Source organism: Corvus cornix, chromosome 1A, assembly GCF_000738735.6.
Source record: "Corvus cornix cornix isolate S_Up_H32 chromosome 1A, ASM73873v5, whole genome shotgun sequence".
Taxonomy (NCBI): Eukaryota; Metazoa; Chordata; class Aves; order Passeriformes; family Corvidae; genus Corvus; species Corvus cornix.
The window spans coordinates 47536096-47554452 of NC_047057.1; the positions used below are offsets into that span (position 1 = coordinate 47536096).

The 18357-nt window shown below is 44.3% G+C and overlaps 2 protein-coding genes across 5 annotated transcripts in view; one reads left to right on the forward strand and one right to left on the reverse strand.

Moving 5' to 3' along the window:
* The window catches only part of FAM234B (family with sequence similarity 234 member B), a 21887-nt gene extending 19630 nt beyond the window's left edge, over positions 1–2257 (forward strand). The window contains exon 13 of the mRNA XM_039570601.1: positions 234–2257. Coding sequence (XP_039426535.1) covers positions 234–239 — 6 coding nt within the window. The 3' untranslated portion in view covers positions 240–2257. The remainder of the gene's footprint in view (positions 1–233) is intronic.
* GSG1 (germ cell associated 1) lies at positions 2200–16260 on the reverse strand. Of its 4 annotated transcripts, XM_010410696.4 has the most exons (8): positions 15220–15649; positions 14176–14242; positions 13970–14056; positions 9560–9878; positions 6981–7028; positions 4799–4951; positions 4566–4677; positions 2200–3362 (listed from the first exon to the last, which is right to left on the reverse strand). In XM_010410696.4, exons 4-8 carry the CDS (start codon positions 9876–9878, stop codon positions 3050–3052), a joined length of 945 nt encoding a protein of 314 aa, XP_010408998.1. In that variant the 5' UTR covers positions 13970–14056; positions 14176–14242; positions 15220–15649; the 3' UTR covers positions 2200–3049. The 4 variants fall into 4 exon arrangements, with proteins under 4 accessions (XP_010408998.1, XP_010408996.1, XP_010408999.1 ...); XM_010410694.3 differs by lacking the exons at positions 13970–14056; positions 15220–15649 and adding an exon at positions 16103–16260; XM_010410697.4 differs by lacking the exon at positions 13970–14056.
* Between the last annotated feature and the right edge of the window lie 2097 nt (positions 16261–18357).

Genomic DNA, 18357 nt, shown 5'->3' on the forward strand with positions numbered 1-18357 from the left:
GTTGAACACAGCACAGGATCTTAGAAAGAAACAGGGGTGGTCATCATAAGAGACTGAGAGACTTGCAGAGGGATCAGAGAGGTGGGACTGAGATCACTTGTTTTGACATAGGGAAACAAGGGTCCTCCACATAGTGGTGCCCAGGTTCTGTTGCCGACTTGTAAATTACTACCTTACCAGACTGGATGATAATAGATTTTTGCTTTAATGTTTGTTTGCCTTTCCTTCTTCAGCTCTAGCCTGGTGGTTCTTCAGATGTTGGTTGGACCTGTGGCCTGTATGGGGAATATAGGAAGCTGCTCTGTGTGTCTTCAGGAAAACGGCTACATAGAGGGAATGGGAGCTAAAAGCACTTCCCCTTTCTTCAGCTATCTGGGGAATGCTGCTGGAGGCAGGTTTGTCCTAGGCAGACCTGTTCTGTACCAGAGAAACCTTGTTCAGCAACTCCCCCTCCATATGCTGTCCTTGCATGCTTCCTTCCAGGTAACACAGAAATGTGAATTTAGAATTTATATACATATATATATAAAATCAGGCTTTATATATATATGTGTTAATTTATACAATATATGTATATTTTTTGTATGTTTAATTTATGAATGAGATTTAGGACACACCTTTTTATGTCCAAATACTGTTCCCAAGCAGTCTAAGAAGCTCTATGCCTAGAGTGGGCCATGATGAGTCAAGGCAAGTGGTGTGGCTAAAGGACACCTTTAATCTTTTTATTTTTGGAGAGAAGCCTCTGACTCTTGCAAGGTTAGTCTTATCTACAACTTCCCCTGTGCTCTCAGCTCTCTTGTCCATGCTGCTACCAGACTCACAAACAAACTAGTTCTCTGGCTGAATTATCTGATCTAGAGAAAGATGGTCTCCACAGCATTTGCCAGCCCCTTGCACTTGTGTCTTTCTTTCCCAGTTCCAAGTTCAGGACACCCAAGTTTAGGTGTATGCGTGTGATGTAGAAGTGAAAGGTTCACAGCTTATTTCTCTCCATCCTTAAGCTTTGTATGAACCCAAATTGTGACATCACACTGCAGTCCAGTGGGCAGAGTCCCCCTTTGCAAAAGTATCACAGCCCTCTTGGGATAGAAGTCCAGTAGATCCTGACTGATCTAAAGTGACTAAAGGTCACTCAGTCTAGTCACAGAAAAGCTGATTCTTACGCTGCTGCTTCAGGATTTAGAGGCTCAGAGACAGAACTAGAAAGCTTTTCTGTGCATTTTAACCCTATTCTGGGCTCAATATTGCCATTCCCTTGCCAGCCTAGCCCTGTGTGTAGCTCCAGGAGGAACAAGGTACCCCGGGACACATTTGCTCACAGTGTGTTAGGTGTTTTGAACTGTGCCCCAGAGTGTGCCATCATTCTCCTGTATTGCATTTGAAGAGCATCTGTATGAATTTTCTTGTCATAGAAAAGACTGTATAGAAAGGAATCATTTTGGTACCCCAGTAGTTCCCCACAGTTTAGGGCAACAATATAGGAACTGCTTTCCTAGTATGCCATTCTAAGTTTGGCCTTTGACATTAAGCAGAGCCAGGCTGAGATGAGGATTGCAAAGGACTCTTCTGTCTAGCATGTGCCCTTCCAGCCTCCCCACATTTCTCCATGAGTGGTGAAGTGACAGCAGACTTCGACCCTCCTTCCAGATGGGCACGTTAGCTATGGGTTTACTCTCCTGGGCCTTTGACACCTCTCTTTGCTGTATCACCCTCTCCCTCATCCCACATCTCTATATAAAGCTTCCAGGATAGCCCTTCAGGATTAGCTGCAAGCCCCAAGGCTGGTCCTTGGGCCCTGATCTCCTAATGTCAGAGCCTGTGAACAGTTTGTATATGTTAAATGGTATTTTCATGTAAATAGCTTTGTATATATTAGCACAACTGTAGCAATGCCTCTAGGCCTGGCATTTTCCTCCAGACAGGGTTTAGTGTTAATAGTGTTTAGTTAATAGAGCTGCATAATAGGACTGAAAGTGTGAGGACCAGTAACGTATGAGGGATTAAACAGGAGTGCCTCTTCCCTCCTGTCCAGCCACCACCTTGCTGGGAAAGGTGAAGCGGCTGTTACCTAAGTAGTTACTCTTCTGAGATTCTTCCTGAGAGAACTGATATTCGAGAGCAGTGATGTTAGCTCCTCCTTAATGTGAATTCACCCTGCCCACACCCCCCACCCCTACTGTGAATAAAGAGTCTGTATATTGTTGGGAAAATGTATTTGAACTGCAGTGAAGCAAAATAAATACTGTGTACAGCATCATGTGTCATATGAACCAATGTTTCACCTTTGAGAGATTATCAGTTTGCTTGGGGTTTTGATTAGTGGGTTGTTTGCAATATTTTTACAAAGGGCAAAAAGGAACAGATGAGTAGAAGTAATGTAAAAAGCAAAGTCCAGCCAAATTCTTACAGATTGTGAAGAAACAGTAAAAAGAGGCAGACAGCAAAGTACCTCAGAATGGGAGATTTTTGGGCAAAAAGCAAGAAGGGAATAAGTGGGAGTCATTACAGGTAGGAAAGAGAGGAGAGATGTCTGAAAGCTACCCCCTATTTCTACTGCACCACGATTTTTAATCTGGGGGCAGGGAGAAGAAGATTTTGGGCTTGGAAAGTAAGAATAAACAGGGTGTTCAGAGAGGGTGACAGCCAGTCAGTATGAACACTGATGCCCTTCACCATAGCACTGAACTGGAGCGGTTGATGGAAGGTCAATGTGACACCACCCAGCAGTGCAATTTGCCATCTGGATGGTGCTATCTATTCCCAAGTGCAATACTGGGATTGGGACATCTGCCTCAACTCTGAAAGTGCTTGGAGACAGCTGGCACCAGCATGTCCCTCCAGTTTCACCCTTGTCAGATGAGGGCACCCATCACACTGTATGACCAGGGAGGACCCCCAAACTGCTACTGTAGCTGCCCTGACCCAGTGCCTGCCTCCTCACTCCCCGAACTGTAGAGAAAGGAAGAGCTCCCCAAAACTTGCCAGTGCTTGGTTCAGAGCTCTTGTGCCTCCCAAACCCCACTGCTCTGTCCCTGTGCACTCATCCCTAACAGCGATCCTCCCCGATTGTCTGGGCCAAGACTTCATCCAGGTCCAGCTCTGGTTCCCGCTGTAGTATTTTCTGCTGCAGATCAGTGTAGAAGTCAACTCCCTCAGAGACTGAGTGGAAGGCCTTGCCTTTGGGCTCATAATAGCTGCTTATTTGCTGTATGAAGCACTGGTGGTGCTGAGGGTGATCCTTGAGGCTCCCATCGTATCCCTTGATGTGGTTCCTTTTGAACTCCAGTATCGTCTTGGTGTAGGTATTGAGAGTGGTGACAGCAGAGGCCATGCAGCAGGTGAAGGAGGCCCAGGCCATGCTACCAGAGACACACAGAAGAAGCACATGCTGTGAAAAGCCGTGTAGGGTAAGGGACACTGTGACACACCCCAGTTCTCCCTGGTTTGCCAGGCAGAACCTACTGGGCACAGACATGAACTAGAATGACTAAGATTAATAGCATTAGTTCTTAGTGGTTATCCCACCACAATAGCCTTCTTAGATCAGTGGGATAAATATTGGTCATCCACATCACAGGGAAGGGAGTGATAGAGGGAAAAGGGCAGCAGGAACATCTGTAACTGGTCAGAGCAGGAGAGCACAGCTTGGAAGCAAGTTCTGTGTTGCTGGGCTGCTCTTACTGTGCATGAGGCTTGTCTACCTGAGTGTAACCAAATTGCCATCCAGGCATTTGATGTCCACAGGTGACACACGGCACTGGGGTGTTTAAGAATCAATGTGGTCATCAATACAGCATTGCAAACTGAACCTGCACTTTCCATGGGCACCTGCAAGGCTCATCCAACTGTTCCTCAAGTCAGGTATGTCACATCAGCTGTGTTTGGCTGCTTTATCCTTTGGAGAAAGCCACTTGAGCCACTTGCTTTGTGCGGCGCTTCTTCCTGGCTCACAAGTGAGGCTGTGGTCAATCGCCTGCTTTCTCTCCTTCCTGCACATAATACCATCTTGAGGTGACCTTGGCCTCCAGTGCAGCTGCCAATATATGGCCGGGCCAGCACTAGAGAAGATGGTGTGACTGCTGGCTGGGGGCTGAGCTGTGCCCACATCTTTAGGCACATGTCTAGGCTTGGTGTTGCAGGAATGGGCCCTTTGGCCTAACACTGGTTAGTGAAGATGCCAACCAGCATGCAACTTTCTAAAATTGCAGAAAAACAGAGTGTGTTTGGGAGCATCATCACAGGGGTGACACTGGCCTCTGCACACAGGGAAGAGCTGAGACCAAACAGGGCAAACCAGCAGAGGGGCAAGCCTGATTAGTCAGCAGGGCTGAAGGCAATTGTTTAGGTGTGACCCCATTGTTTTGCCAGTCCTTTGGTAGCTATTCATTTAAGTAGCTCAGCCACTATTTATTAAAACTGGGTGAGGCAAAGACAGGACATTAGTAGTAAGAGAACCATGTGTCTTTGGAACACATAGAAGGTCAAGAAAGGAGGAGGAAGCAGGTGGCATGGCTGAAGCTCTAAAGGCTGGGGAGGTGAAGATGGCTTCAGAGCTCACGTACTAGAATGCCCAGCCATAGTCCCATGTGTGTGGTCTCCAGTCCTCTGGTCCCAAATTAACTGTTGCCTGGAAGACTTGAGTGTACATCATGTGTGCCACCATCCCAAGGAGACCTGGACACAAAAGACAAGAAAGCAAAACAATTACAGTAGGAGCCAGAGCAGCATACTTCAGCCTTGAGTGGAAAGCAGGCTCTCCAGTGCTGAGATTCCAAGAGCACAGTAATACACTCACCTGACAGCACCGAGAAGACAGCAGCAAAAGCATTGAGCTTCATCCCACAGACAGGATTGCCAGTATGCAGAATTTCCAGCATCAGGAGGATGAAGCTGATGAGCAGCAAGCTGATGTACAGCATCTCTGATCCCAGTGACAGCCACAGGATTCCTGCCAGGAACACAGGATGAAACCATGTTCAAGGGAGATTACACCCCTCTCTCAACCCAATCCTGAAAGGATGTCCTTTGGATAGAAGGGAATGAGGGAAAACAGCAAACACCCAAAAGCAATCTCACTAGCCTGTGAGCAAGGGATCAGTGGATGCTGTAGGGGACAGAGTGCCTGTCACACAGGATGGCTTGGCTCCTCTAGCATGGCAGAGCTGAGAGGAACTAAAATGCCATCTGTAAACAAGCCAGCATTTTTCATAAACAGCAAGGAGGAAAGTAAAAGGGAAAAGACTGGGGAAGCTGTTGACTATTAGCATAAAACCTAATGGTCATAGATTGGCCATGAACACATCTGAGCTCTAATCACAACATTAAGCAAACAACTTTTAACCTGGGACTCAACTAGTTAAGAACTATATGGTGCATCCATGACTGGGATGTGGCCTCTGGAATTCAGGAAGCCCCTTGCAAGCCTGTATTTCTCACTGAAACCCCAATGAGAATGAAAGTACATTCCTTGGGGTTGATATCCAGCCAGGGCAGTAGCATTGACCACTCACCCTGCTTCTCGAACAGAGTACAGGTACTTTCATGCTGGGATTTTGAGTGGGATTTAAGTGATACCAGATTCCACAGCTGAGCTGAGTTCTACAGCTGTGCAGTAGGAATTGGAGGAGAATGAAGAAAGGCACTCTGTAATGCTGTGCTGTGGAAAAGCACAGGATTCACTGAGGAAGAAACATTAATCTGACAAATGAAGCAGCACTGTGAACACTACTGTTAGCAATTATAAATGGCTGTAGAGGAGACATTCAGCTGGGGAAAAGGAGTGTGAAGAAAACCCTCATTAATGTGGCACTGACTTGAATACTCAACATCATTAGCGCCATAGAGTCAGCCAGCTCTTTAGCAGAAATAGATGAGCTGCATTCCCTGCTTAAAGGGGCTGACTTGCTTGCTGCAGCACCATCAAGGAGAATATTTCATTAAAGGTCAGACTGTCAAAAGTATTCTGAAGGTTGCAGGCACCACACATACAAAGAGACCTCTGCATCATCTTCCTTGTGAGTCCAGGCTTCCCACTGCTGATATGTCATTTGGTCTTGTAATGTTGCCTGTGTATTGTGGAGCTGCTCTGCACACACCCAGCTCACCAGCCCATCCCACAACCAGCAGTCACACCACCTTGTCCAGTGCTAACCCAGCTATACAATAGCACCTGCACCGGTCATCTTAAGATGATACCATGTGCAGGAAGGGGTGAAAATAATGCTTGCAAATCCCCAGCATTTATTACACCCTTGCTGTCAAGGTTCGAACGCTGACGCAGGCTCTGCACCCCAGGCCTTTCCCTTGACATATGAACATCTTCTGAAACAACTTGCCTCCAGCCTCCATCTCAGGGAATAGTTAGCAAGCCCACATCAATTGAAAAGCCTTCATTAAGTAAAATCTCCGTAGCATATGTACACATACATCAAAGTATACTGAGGCTATCTGCATGGTGCTTTGAAACATGTGATAATGACAGGAGGGGTGATCTCTCTTACCCAAATGTAGTTTTGTATTTAATGAGGCAGGGACTTCACCTTGAAAACAAAACTTTCAGATGTCCTGTTTATTTACCACAAAGTAAGAGGGGATTCAGCTTCCAGATTCATCATATTAGACCCCAAAACTGAAGCACTCAGTTAATATGTAGCCTGTGTGTGAGGAACTGCCCTGAGGCAGCATCTGTCCTCTTTCCCTTTACAACAACAAGATGACAACCCCAGACCAGGACACTTACTACATGAGACAAATCACACTTCATATGGGAGGGAATCTGAGGTTTCTAGCACTGACTTCACAAATGGCAGTGGTTTATGTGAACATCTGGGAGGAAATCTTTGTCACGAGGACAGGATTTCATGCCTGACTCTTTGGGGACTCACCCTGCTGTCCCCGCACAGGCAAAATGTAGCAGGTCCCCTGTCCCAAGGAGGCACACTGGGTAGCTACAGTGAGATACAGGGATTTGCTCTTACCTCTCTCTGCTGGTGGTGAAAGCTCAATAAAGCTGCGGCATTTCTCTTCTGAAACACAAAACCAAAGCTTTTAGTTTACAAAACAATGTAGGGAACATAAGGAAAAGAAAATCTCTTCATCTCACTCTTTTCAATGCATACATCCAGTCATCCCTGAATCTTCCCATCAGACCTTCTCACCTCTGGTCTTTTTCTGACTATCTTTCCAGACCTTCACTGAGGCAAAGGATGGGAAGGCAACATTTGCCTGCAAAGCTAGAAATGGCCTTTTCAGAAAAAAAGCTTCAGCAATTCATAAATCTTACTTGCCTCTGCTGGATATAACAATCTGTTGCTAGTCATTCACAACATTACTGATGATCAGGTCTATTAAGAGTGTAGCTTGTAACAGACTGTGCAGATCCACCACTTCTGCTGAATTCCCACACACCCTAATCTCAGAAGAGCATTTCAAGCACTGCTTCTCAAAAAAGAAAGCAAAAAAAGAACTTCCCAAATGAAATACTTTATGACAGAGATGTGAGTCCCCCTTCTGTGGCAGAGACTCATAGAGAAATGTGGTCCTTGGTCCTCACATTTTACGCATGCTATTTCAACAAATGGTGTTAAATATTTGCTTTGGCTTTTTATGTTGGCCAGGTGCAAACTACTGTCTCAGATGAGGGTCCATCATTATTATCTGTCAGTCTCTGTCCCTGCATACTGCATTACTGCATTTGAGGGTCCTCTCCTCCACTTGGCACAGTATTTTCTCTCAGACGTTTCCGCTTTGTATAAGAATCTCATTTTCTTAATTTCTATCCCCAGTTCTAATCTTTCCAAATCTCCTGTGTTACTTCTGTCATCCACAGCTCTCAGGATGCTACCCAGTTTAGTGCCATCTGCAGTTCTCATTAACTTGCAATTTGCTACTTCACCTAGAACTTTAATGAGGATATTCAGTAATGGCTCATCTAAACTGATCCTGAGATTAGCCTGAATAATGAAATCCTTTCTACAGCTCAACTCAAACTCCTTTTGTTCAGAGTAGTCCCTTTTTTGTTGTTTTTATTGTCTATGCACTTGCTTCAAAGATGCACAGTGGTGGGTGGGTTGTGCTTGATTTACAGGAAGCAGGAGACTGAGACTGACTGTGCTTCTACCCTGTGCTCTATCCCATGTTCTGCTGCGATCCAGATGTTACATACTTTCTGCGTTCCTTCAGGCATTGGGGTTATTCCAGGACTGCCCAGTGGCCAGATAAGTCATTTAGAGAAATCCGTCAAGGGATGTAGTTTCATTCCCACAAGCATTGTGGAAACACAACCCAACCCAAACCAGTCCTAAATAAACACATCTCCTTCCACCGCCTGTCTGGAAATGCTCATAACAAACAAAACGCAGCCCACTTGTTAGGACATGAGAGTTTCAAGCACATTCCCTTCTGCTCCAGCCCCTCCTTCTGTCTGCTTTTCTTCATCAGTTAGTTATTTTCAAACTCTGACAGCAACAGAGATGAAAAATACCATACTGGAAGGATGGCTTGGTTAAAGAAGGTGAGATGTTTGTACTTGGGCAGAGCTGAAAGGAGGATGGTGGGCTCAGGGGAATGGGCCTGATGAAAGTGACTTTCATCACTCTATCTTTAGATACAAATCTCCCTGTTGGCCACCTTCTGGATTAGTTCTGATCCTTGATGTGTGTGCCAGGCAGCAAAGGGCATCTGAGCACTGCAGAGCACCCACCTGTGCTGGTGTGGCACAGGTTCCAGCAGAAGGACTTGAGCAGGTCTGGGCAGGAACAAGTCAAGGGTGAAGGGAAGCACCAAATGGTTCTAGTACAGGTTGCACAACCAGTCCCCAGCACTCCAGGATTTACAGTACCAGTCCCACATGGTCAAAAACCACAAATGAAACCTGTCACAATATCACAAAAACTAAAAACAATTACAATATTGCAGCTCTAATCCTCAGGTCAATCTGCCTCCTGGCTTTAGTTCCTTTGGGTTCAGATCCTCCAGGTTTTTTCTGTATCTACAAGGTAGTAGTTCTATTTCTCTGTTTTATTCGGTTTTTTTAAGAAAAGCCCAGTCTCTGTTTAATAACACAAAACCACTCAGTTTGGTGATTTAAGGAGAACACCAACTATTGTAGTCCTCACAGTGATAGCTAAAAATTGACATCTGCATAAAATCACTGTACTTAAATTTCTGAGAGGACATGCACAAATTTACATGTGTGAAGTAAGCTGTGTGTACGAATGGAGATATGGGGAAAGGAAAAGGAGGCTCATAGCAGTTCCCATCAGGATGAACAGTGCCATCACAAAGTCACTGCAATCACCACCATCACTTGCATTTCACAGCCCCTATTCCAGGCCAAATGGCACATCAGAGACAACCATTTTCCGTTTCCCTGCTCTGTGAACATTCCAGTGAAGGACAGAAATATACTGACCACACCAGTGCCCAGGGCTGATACCATATAGGAAAAGGAAGAAGACTTTTCTCCCAAGTGTTGTCAGCCTCCCACCTTTCAGTTTCAAACTTCTGTGGAGTAAATACAAGGCAATAAGTTGTGGCTGCCTGAGCAACACACTACCTGGCCCTTCCATGCTCTCTTCACAGGAAAGCCACATCCCTGTGTGGAAGTATCTGAAGGCAAAGCGGTCATCTCCAGTCTCCCAGCTGTAGTGCACTATGTCCTCAGACGAAACATTGCTAGCATCTGCATGAGATGGCATGGGGACACCCACGCACTGGGAGGCTTTGGTCTTCCCACACAAAGGCTTGGGTACTTTCTGGGTCCCGGTGCACCAGTAGCTGCCCAGCAAGGCAGTGGTGGAGAGGGTGAGAGCCAGCAGGTTCAGGATGACAGCCAGGAAAGTACGGCGCAGTGGCAGTCCCTTCAGCAGCTCCATCTACGACACACGAACAGGAGGGACCGTCACACCACTTGTCCCACCTAGCCTTATGGATCCCACCTTTTCCTAGCATGCATCTGTGGGGAGGGGTTATGAGCACTCTGCCCTCCTCACAACATCCCAACATCTCACTCAGCATGGAAGAACCATTTCTGAAAGCCAGGGCAGTGGACCAATAGGTCAGCTTCTACCATTTCAAAGTATGCTGAATATCTGTACTGGGGAAGAGAGGGTGACCCAGCAGACATAGCCAGGCTGAGTGCATTGAGGTGTCTGAGAAAAATGAAAGGAATATCACATTCGTCCACCTCAGAGATGATGGGGAGAAACTGTTAACCAACTTCCCTGAATACCATGTGTTGCCTTTACATGAAATACAATGAATGCTCTCTCCAACTAAATGAGAAATCTTGCTGCCAAGTGTCCCACAACACTTACTCAAGCAGTTCATTACTGTATCTAAGGACATAGAGAATATAGTGATATCACAGTGGGAAAAGGCAGGAAAATGTTCCCACACATCAAAGCAGTGACCTGCTCAGAGAGGACACCCAGCTACCCAGGCCTGGCATCTTGAGTACAAGCTCCAGAGCAGCACCTTCCACCTGAGCTCTCATCTGCACATCAGAAATTTGGTAGGGTGATGGGATGACAGTGTCTCTGCTTTCACACAAAGTGCCAAAGGTTTTTTTTCCTATAAGAGTGAACGTTGCCACAAACATTCTTACTGGTTTCATCTCATCATTAAAAGTAATTCAGAAAGCAGTTTGTGAACCAGGGTCCTGTGGACTTTCTCAGTCAGAGGGAAGATAAAGATTTTAGGGTTCCTGCAAAACCCTGCACTGACTCCTGAGAACCCCAAAATATCATTCCATAGATTGATTAGATGTCATCTACCCACACATCAACTTTCATGTAATCAACGCATGTCTCTTCCCACATGGCACTCCCTATGTTTGGCACAACTTCATCCAGATACTCCCACCCTTTCCTATTTATGACTCTGAAAATCTATTTACCCATGAATAGATTCAGTTTGTGCAGACTTTGCCTGCTGCTGGTCCTCTTCACTTAACTTCGGCTGACTCACCCAACGCTGAATGTGTGAGAAAGACCCAGCGTTCTGTGGACACCACTATAAATAAACAATATGAGACCAAGCTTTGCATTGTTTGTGACTGCACCACAGCTAAAAGTGGTGCAGTTAGAATCATTTTTTCTGCTAACTAGCAAGCTTGGAAACATGGTCAACAAAGACGATGAGCTGGAGCTCCTCTTGAAAAGCAGGACCTTATTAGCATCTCATCACACTGAGAAAGCAGTGCCTGACCCCAGACACCCTCATTGAAAGCAAGAGAATATTCAGCTCCTGAAATTTTCCTGTTTTGTTTCATACTCTGGATTCTTTTGTCTCTTCAGCAGGACATTTCTTTCTGCACCCTGGAGATGGTAACATCTTAGTGATGCCATAACTAATGACTTTCATGATTTGAATGTATGTTGAATATCACCATTTTTGCACCTACTAGGAACAGTTTCTGGCTAAGGCTAGTGGCAAACTTCTCACTGGAAGTTTTTTTGGTGGAAAAATTGGCTTATGACTGAAAAGGAAATTACAGATGAAATTGCTTTCCTCAAAAACATAATTTTTCACCTGAAAATTGAAACCTCCAGCACACAAAGTTTTTCAGTTTTTCATCACTGCTTGATTATAAGATTTTCTGTCATCAGGTTTTGGGTTGCTAATGCTTTTATTTAACAAAAAAAAATTCCACTCACAATATTGACAAAAATCATCTTCCTAATTTAGATCTTCAATAGTGGGAAAAATATTCTCTCCAGTTGATTTATGACAGTAGTTGAAAGGATGTATAATTTCAGGATGAGTGTTAAGAAAAAGACATAAAAAATACAAGAAACAAATGAGTCAGATGTAGGAAGTGGATCAAGGATGCAGAAGACATATGGAATGAGAAGCAAATCTGAACTACTTCCTGAAAACATTGTTAGAAAAGCTTCCCTCCACAAAAGCCAAGCACTCACTGACAATAACCAACCACAGTATCTAGATAGCCCCAACAGAAAAGATAGTTGAATTTACCTTAGCAGCAAGTCTTTGAAGTACTGTTAATTTGGATGAACAGCACAGAAGTTGGACTCACGCTTTGTCTGCTGTTTTGCTCATCTCTATATCCTCCAAGAAACCCAATAGCTGCAAAACTCCTTCCTCCTTTGTCTGGTCCCCTCCTCCTTTGCCTCCCCAGTGATTATTAAATGCTATCCTTCTGATCAGCAGCTGTTTTGTGGAAAACGGTCATTTTGTAATCCACAATGCAATCACAGCACAGCTGTTCTGGGAGATTATATGGGAAGAGATTGGTGCTGCGGGTTGGGATTAAGTGCAGAAGAGTGACCTGTATTGCCTGAGTAGAAAGTTTCTTTAAAACACTGAAAGATTCCAGCCATCCCCATGTGGAAGTTGTTTGGGAGCTTGTATGGAGCAAGCTGACAGCTCTGGCAAATGCTATAGGGGAGGAGTGACCTTAGCTTGGAAACTGCCAGCACCCTGGGCATCAGGCCACCCCTTGTCCTGTGCACTGTCTCAGCAGCATGGCAAAGACCAAAGGCATCCCAGCCCTAGAATATCTTCCTGGCCACACCTGATAGTTGCAGAAAGGGCAGAGTAACAAAATGGGGAGAGGAAAGTTTATGCAACTGCATCTGCTCTGAGAACTGAGGATTTCAGTCCCTGAAGAGATGCCAATGCAGCTCTCCCCATGGGCACTGGAAATTTTGATGCCAAAAGGAGCCCCTTAGCAGAAGAGCTTCTGAGCAGCAGACTGACAGCATGGCATCACCACCATGACGGAGGTATGTGAAACAGCAGCAAGTCAAGCCAATACTCAGAGCATGGGAGAATGAGGTAGACTGTCAGTGTCACTTGTAGCGGCAGCTTTTACCAAAATGTGAAGTTCACACAGAAGAATCCCAGCTCCCAGCAAGTTCACTTTGGATGAATTTGAGAACCTAGTAAGAACAGACAAAGATTCACATTCATGCGAAGTCCCCTCTGAGCTCTTGTCCCGGAAGTTTAAAGGCTCCCAAAATGTGGTATCAAAACCATGAAAAGTAAGAATGACGTCACCTCTCATGAGAATGTACTAGAGGCCACGGAGCAGAGCTGCACTGAATCAAACTGCAAGGGAGAGGAGCATCCCAAAGGTACACATCCTGTCTTGCCCACGAGGACTTTGCCCAGTGCCAAGCAGGTGAAGCTCGCACCACCGACTGGGAGGGAACAAGGCAGATTTCGTGCATGCAGCTCTGCCAAGACAGAGGAAACCAGCGGTCCATCCATTCTCATCCCCCATGTCCAAGAGCAGAGCCCAGAGGCTAGGGGCAGGTGCAGGAATAGCTCTGGGTGACAGCACAGCCTGTGACAGCCCCTCACAGCACGGGCAGCAGACGGAGAAGTTCACGGTCCAGCACGTGGGCTGTGCTATCCCGGGCTCCCGAGCCTTCCTGCCCTGAGCAGAATGGGCAGTGGCTCTGTGGGTATTTTAATCCCAGCTGCATAAACTCTTCTAATATAGATAAGCATTTCTAAGACGGACTAACTGAAAGCAATGCTAAATGTCCCTGTGCTCCACAGACTGCCTGCAGGTTTTTGATTAATAAAAAGGTTCTGTTTGAAACAGATGTACTTAATTTGCTGAAGTAGGTAGAACAACAGCTGATGCTGTTTAAAAGCAGAGTGATTTTTTTTTTCTTTCTTTTTTTTTCAGTCTGTTCACATCTGGACACCTTAAATTTGACTTCTAAATGTTCAGTTAAAAAAAAAAAAAAAAGCCTTGTTTACAGGCTCAAGAATAGATAAAGTCCATGTCTACTGATAATCCTGAACACCTTCCTAATTTTAAACTTGATGAGAGTATCATTAAAACCCAAGATTCTATGTCAGTTTCTAAATCTGGGTTCATGGCATATATATCGATGAAATTAAACTGAATTAGTTTTACATGGATAAGAATTCATGTTGGGAGATAAATTTATCAGAAATATGCTATGGTTTAAAAGAACACACTTACAGCAGGTTTAGTGTTCTGAATAATGGCAGATATTTATCCTTCCAGAAGATGGCGATCTTTCTCTAGTCTTCTTTTTGGGAGTCTCTGCTGCTCACGTGTATGCCGGGGGGTGGAAGCAACACCCAAGTTTAGACTTCTATTCCTTCTCTTGAAATTCCACCCCCCTCCCTCTTGTTTTTGCATTTTTATGAAGACAAACTCTTTACCTTGACTGTGAAACGGGGTGTGAGTCCGTCTCTTGGATTTATCTGAGCCTGGGAACACTTGAAATCACTGGGAAAAGGAAAAAAAAAGAGGAATGATCGCAGGAGCTTAGCTTTTGTTCACCTTCTGCCCTGCATGAAATGATTCTTTCTAACACTTTTCATAATATTTTGTCAAGTTTCACATTAAATTTCCCCAGATTATTGCACACAACTCGTAGAACACCAACACCAGAGCATGTTTCCTGATGTTCAACAAACTTCCCTTAGGAAAATTATGGGGATTTTATCTGGTTTTGGTTTGGATTTTGGTTGGCTGATTGTTGTTTTTTAAATCTCTATTTTAACCTCACGTCAATCTGACCTATTGTAGACAGGAAAGTCAAGCTGTATCTGTCTTTCACCCTACCATGCCTCCAGTTTTCTCCTCTTTGTATCTGATATTTCCCACCATAATTTGGCTTGGCTAGAGTCTTTGGATGTTTCTTTCTCTTTGAACTCAGCAGCAGCCAGTCCCTGGTGACTCGTTTAAAATTCGCCCATTGAAGTGAATGCCCACAGCAGTTGATTTCCTGTGCAATCAGCCAAGCACTTGACTTACAGAAACAAAACAAGGAAACAAAATGCAAAAAAAAACCCCCAAAATCTTTGCACAGCACTGCTATGGAGATTGCCAAGCCTAAAAAAGCCTGGGCGTTGACAAGTGATGCGTTTTTACCCTGGCTCTATCACCATCTACACCCTGGCTTGGGTGTATCCTGCCCCAAAGTGACACACTCAACGCCCAGGGATGTCGGTGGAAAAGAAGGTCAAGGAGACCTTGCCAGATAGGGCCCAAAACTTGCAGTACTTAACTGGAGGGTCTCAAGAGGCACACGACTCCTCCCAGCCCCCCATGCAGTGATCCTCCAGGGATACCAGGGATCATTTGCTGTCCTGACATTGGCTCTTCAGCTGACCTGAAGAGGAAAGGGGAGGAGGAAGGGTGGCTATTTACACCCATGGAGTCACTCTGTGAAAACTGGACAAAGATGGGCTCATACTCACCCCTCATTCCACACATTCCTCGCACATGACACTTCCCACCGCTCCTGTTTTTGCTGTTTTTACAGGAAGTTCATCCAGAGCCGCAGTCCCCTCCCTCACTGCCACACAGAAAGCAGGATGTCTCCCGAGTGACAGCGACATGGAGAGAGCCAGACTTCTCAAACCCAGTGACAGACTGCAAATGCCAGATTTCTCCCTGAGCTCTGAATAATTCCACTCAGATTGTAACCTTTATTTAGCTGTTTGCATGATGCATTAACTCTTGCTCTGAAAATGACCTCACCAGGCATATTTTTTCTACTCTAAGCACATTTAAAGGTGAATTCTGTTTTCAAAGATGATCAGCTTACACTGCTAGACACTAAGACTGTGACAGAAATAAAGATTGAACTGGACTAAGTAAATTCATCTTAAAGATGGACAAATAAGTCAGCCAGTTTGGACCTAATTACTTTTTATTTTCCTTGAATGTTTTTTTTTCTCAAAACAAGTCTTAGTTGGCTGGATTTTTTTTTTTTTTTCTAATCTTTATGGTTATCAGCCACTCAAAAAACACACAGAAAGCAGACATGAAAAGTAAAAAGATCAGATGCAGCAACGAGGACTTTGAGGACTCACTAGAGATTCTAGGTGTCTCAATTTCTGGATAGGAAATACAAGATATTATATATAAGGCTAGGGGGTTGTTTTTCACAGAGTACTTAAACTCTAGGATGTGTTCACCTGAGCACACAGAAGAAAAACAGTATTTATGTAATTTAGCTAACCATAAACTGTAAACAGGCAAGAAAACCACAAATTTTTATATAGCTCTATAAGGATATTAAAGAGGTGCAAGACCAGAAAAGGATCCATACAAAACTCCAAGTAGACAAACACTTACCTTATCCACTGCTCACTATTCCCATCTGCTCTTCTGAGGCATCCAGTGAAATACCACAAGGTGATCGTGGACTCTCCCCCATGTCTTTCGGTCTGACTGAACATGTAGTAGCCAAGAAATTCCATGAGATCTAACCAGACGCTTTGAAATGCACCAAGTCTGGCATTTTATTGATGGTTTCATTCTTTCTGAGCTCGCTAAATCATCACAGCATATTATATCAGCTGCAAGATTGGCAGGGCATCCACTTGTGCAGAATGAGTCTTTGCAATTTGGTAGTCCCCTCTCTGACAATATTTGCTACTTTTGAATCTACCACTTACGAGATCTCAGTCTGTTACTACACAGAATCACAAACACCCAGACTCAATGACTACCACAGGCTCATGGGGTTTTTTATCACCAAGAGGAACCATTGCAACGACATAGTCTCCTCTCAGATGTAACAGAACCCAAAGAACTTTGGATAATCATTTCCAGTGTACACAGAACTCCTGCTGGAGCTATGGCATGTATTTTATACAACTAACTGGTATTGACTGTGCAGCAGAATATGATGTAGAACCCATCATATCCTTAGAAAAGTTATTCCAATGATTAATTAAGCTCATTCTTAAAATTGTGCTTCTGCTCTCTAAGCAGTGTCTGCTCGAGTTTTCCAACCTCAACAGGCTGCTCCAACACATAAATAAACACCTAGTGATTTCCTAAAAACGTTATTGTAAGAGTCACAAATCAATGCGTTTCATTAGAGGCACACAGTGTGATCTAACCAGCTGGCTGGTGGCCCAAATTCCTAGTTCTGTACTTGGCTCTGACATGTAATTTTCCCCTCCCATCGGCCAACTTATTAGTGGTGCGTTTACACTGCAGTCAAAGCAGTGGCAATGATGGGGAGTAAACATTCAGTGCTTGTTTTAATTGGGTGTTGCTAGGAATTTCACTCCAGCGCTACGGAGCACAATGCAGGGTACAAACCTAAGTCCAGAATCAGAGTACGCTGTGCTAAACTCCACATTACCATGGCTGGACTGGTAGTTCAAAAGCAGTCCTTGTTTCCATACACTGTAAGGTTGGGTCTTTGGAGTCATTCCCACAGATGCAGATCTACAGCACAGGGAATCCTCGTTGGTATTGGAATCAGCACAAAGACAGCAGGAGACATTCTGTTTTGGTAATAACAAAATTTGAGGGTCTAAAATTAATCCGTGCAAAGAGTATTTCACTATATGCAGGTGATCTCGGAGTCAAGGATATGTTTAATATGTTTTAAAGGAAAAAAAATTTGAAACAATATGGTTAAACCACATTGCACTTTGGTTTCACTCATGGAAATGAGAAAGCCAAAGCAATTGTTCTTTGCTTCAATTTATCTTTTCCTCCATTTCACCATGGCAAATCAGAATAAGCAGAGTTAGAGGAAGCCTCCAAAGATTATCTTATCAATCCATCTGCATTCACTATGACCTTAGCATCCAGAAGAACTTCAAGCCTACGTTAAAACTTTTTGCAAGGGAGATACTACTCCATCCTGGAATAAAGTCCCTCAGAATTTTTTTTCCAATCAAATCACAGTATAAAACAGAAAACTTTTCCATCTCTGCTAAATGTCGTGTGTCCATTCCACATCTGATTTATTTATTCACATGGATTGTCCTCTCAAGGCCATTGGAGCTACATGGTTTACTAAAGTTATACTCACATGCTAGTATTTGAGGAACCAGTGCCTCAAAGGAAACATCTAAGCTAGCAGGAAAGGTTTGGAAATCTAAAAGAGTGAGTAAGACAGAGAGTTAGCTTTTTTGAAGCGAGGCGTGGGAGGTGTTTTCGTTCTTTAGCTATTAAAAACTCCTTGCTTTGACAAGGGAAAAAAAAGGGGAAGAGAAAACTGGGAGGAGAAGGATTAATGAATAAAGAGGCAGCATGGCAAGAGATGCAGCAAGCTTGGTGGCCAGAAGGCACAAGTGAGTTTTTCAGGCTGTGTTCCCTGACAGAACAGAGGTGGTAGCAAGCACAGATCAGAGGAGCCAAGGTCTAATATGCTGTCTAAAGAGAATAATGAGACCAGTTTTCCTTACAGTGCCGAGCAGAGGGGTTCTGTTACAGTGGGTGCTTTGAAAACAATCATGCTAGATATTACAATTGCACCTTTTATCTTTCTGGATGTCCCCATAATTATCTAGGATTGAGGGCATCTCCTTTGTTCCTCAGATTTGATGAGGATTTGGGATTCCTTTCCATTCCTTTATGACATT

Excerpts from the sequence above, each read along its gene's own strand:
- GSG1 (XM_010410694.3), bottom strand. The coding sequence starts at position 16,227 with ATGGAATTTCTTGGCTACTACATGTTCAGTCAGACCGAAAGACATGGG. Across the intron at positions 14,243-16,102 it reads AATAGTGAGCAGTGGATAAG|TGATTTCAAGTGTTCCCAGG; the intron begins GTAAGTGTTTGT and ends TCCTTTTCCCAG. Across the intron at positions 3,363-4,565 it reads GACTATGGCTGGGCATTCTA|CATGGCCTGGGCCTCCTTCA; the intron begins GTACGTGAGCTC and ends TGTCTCTGGTAG.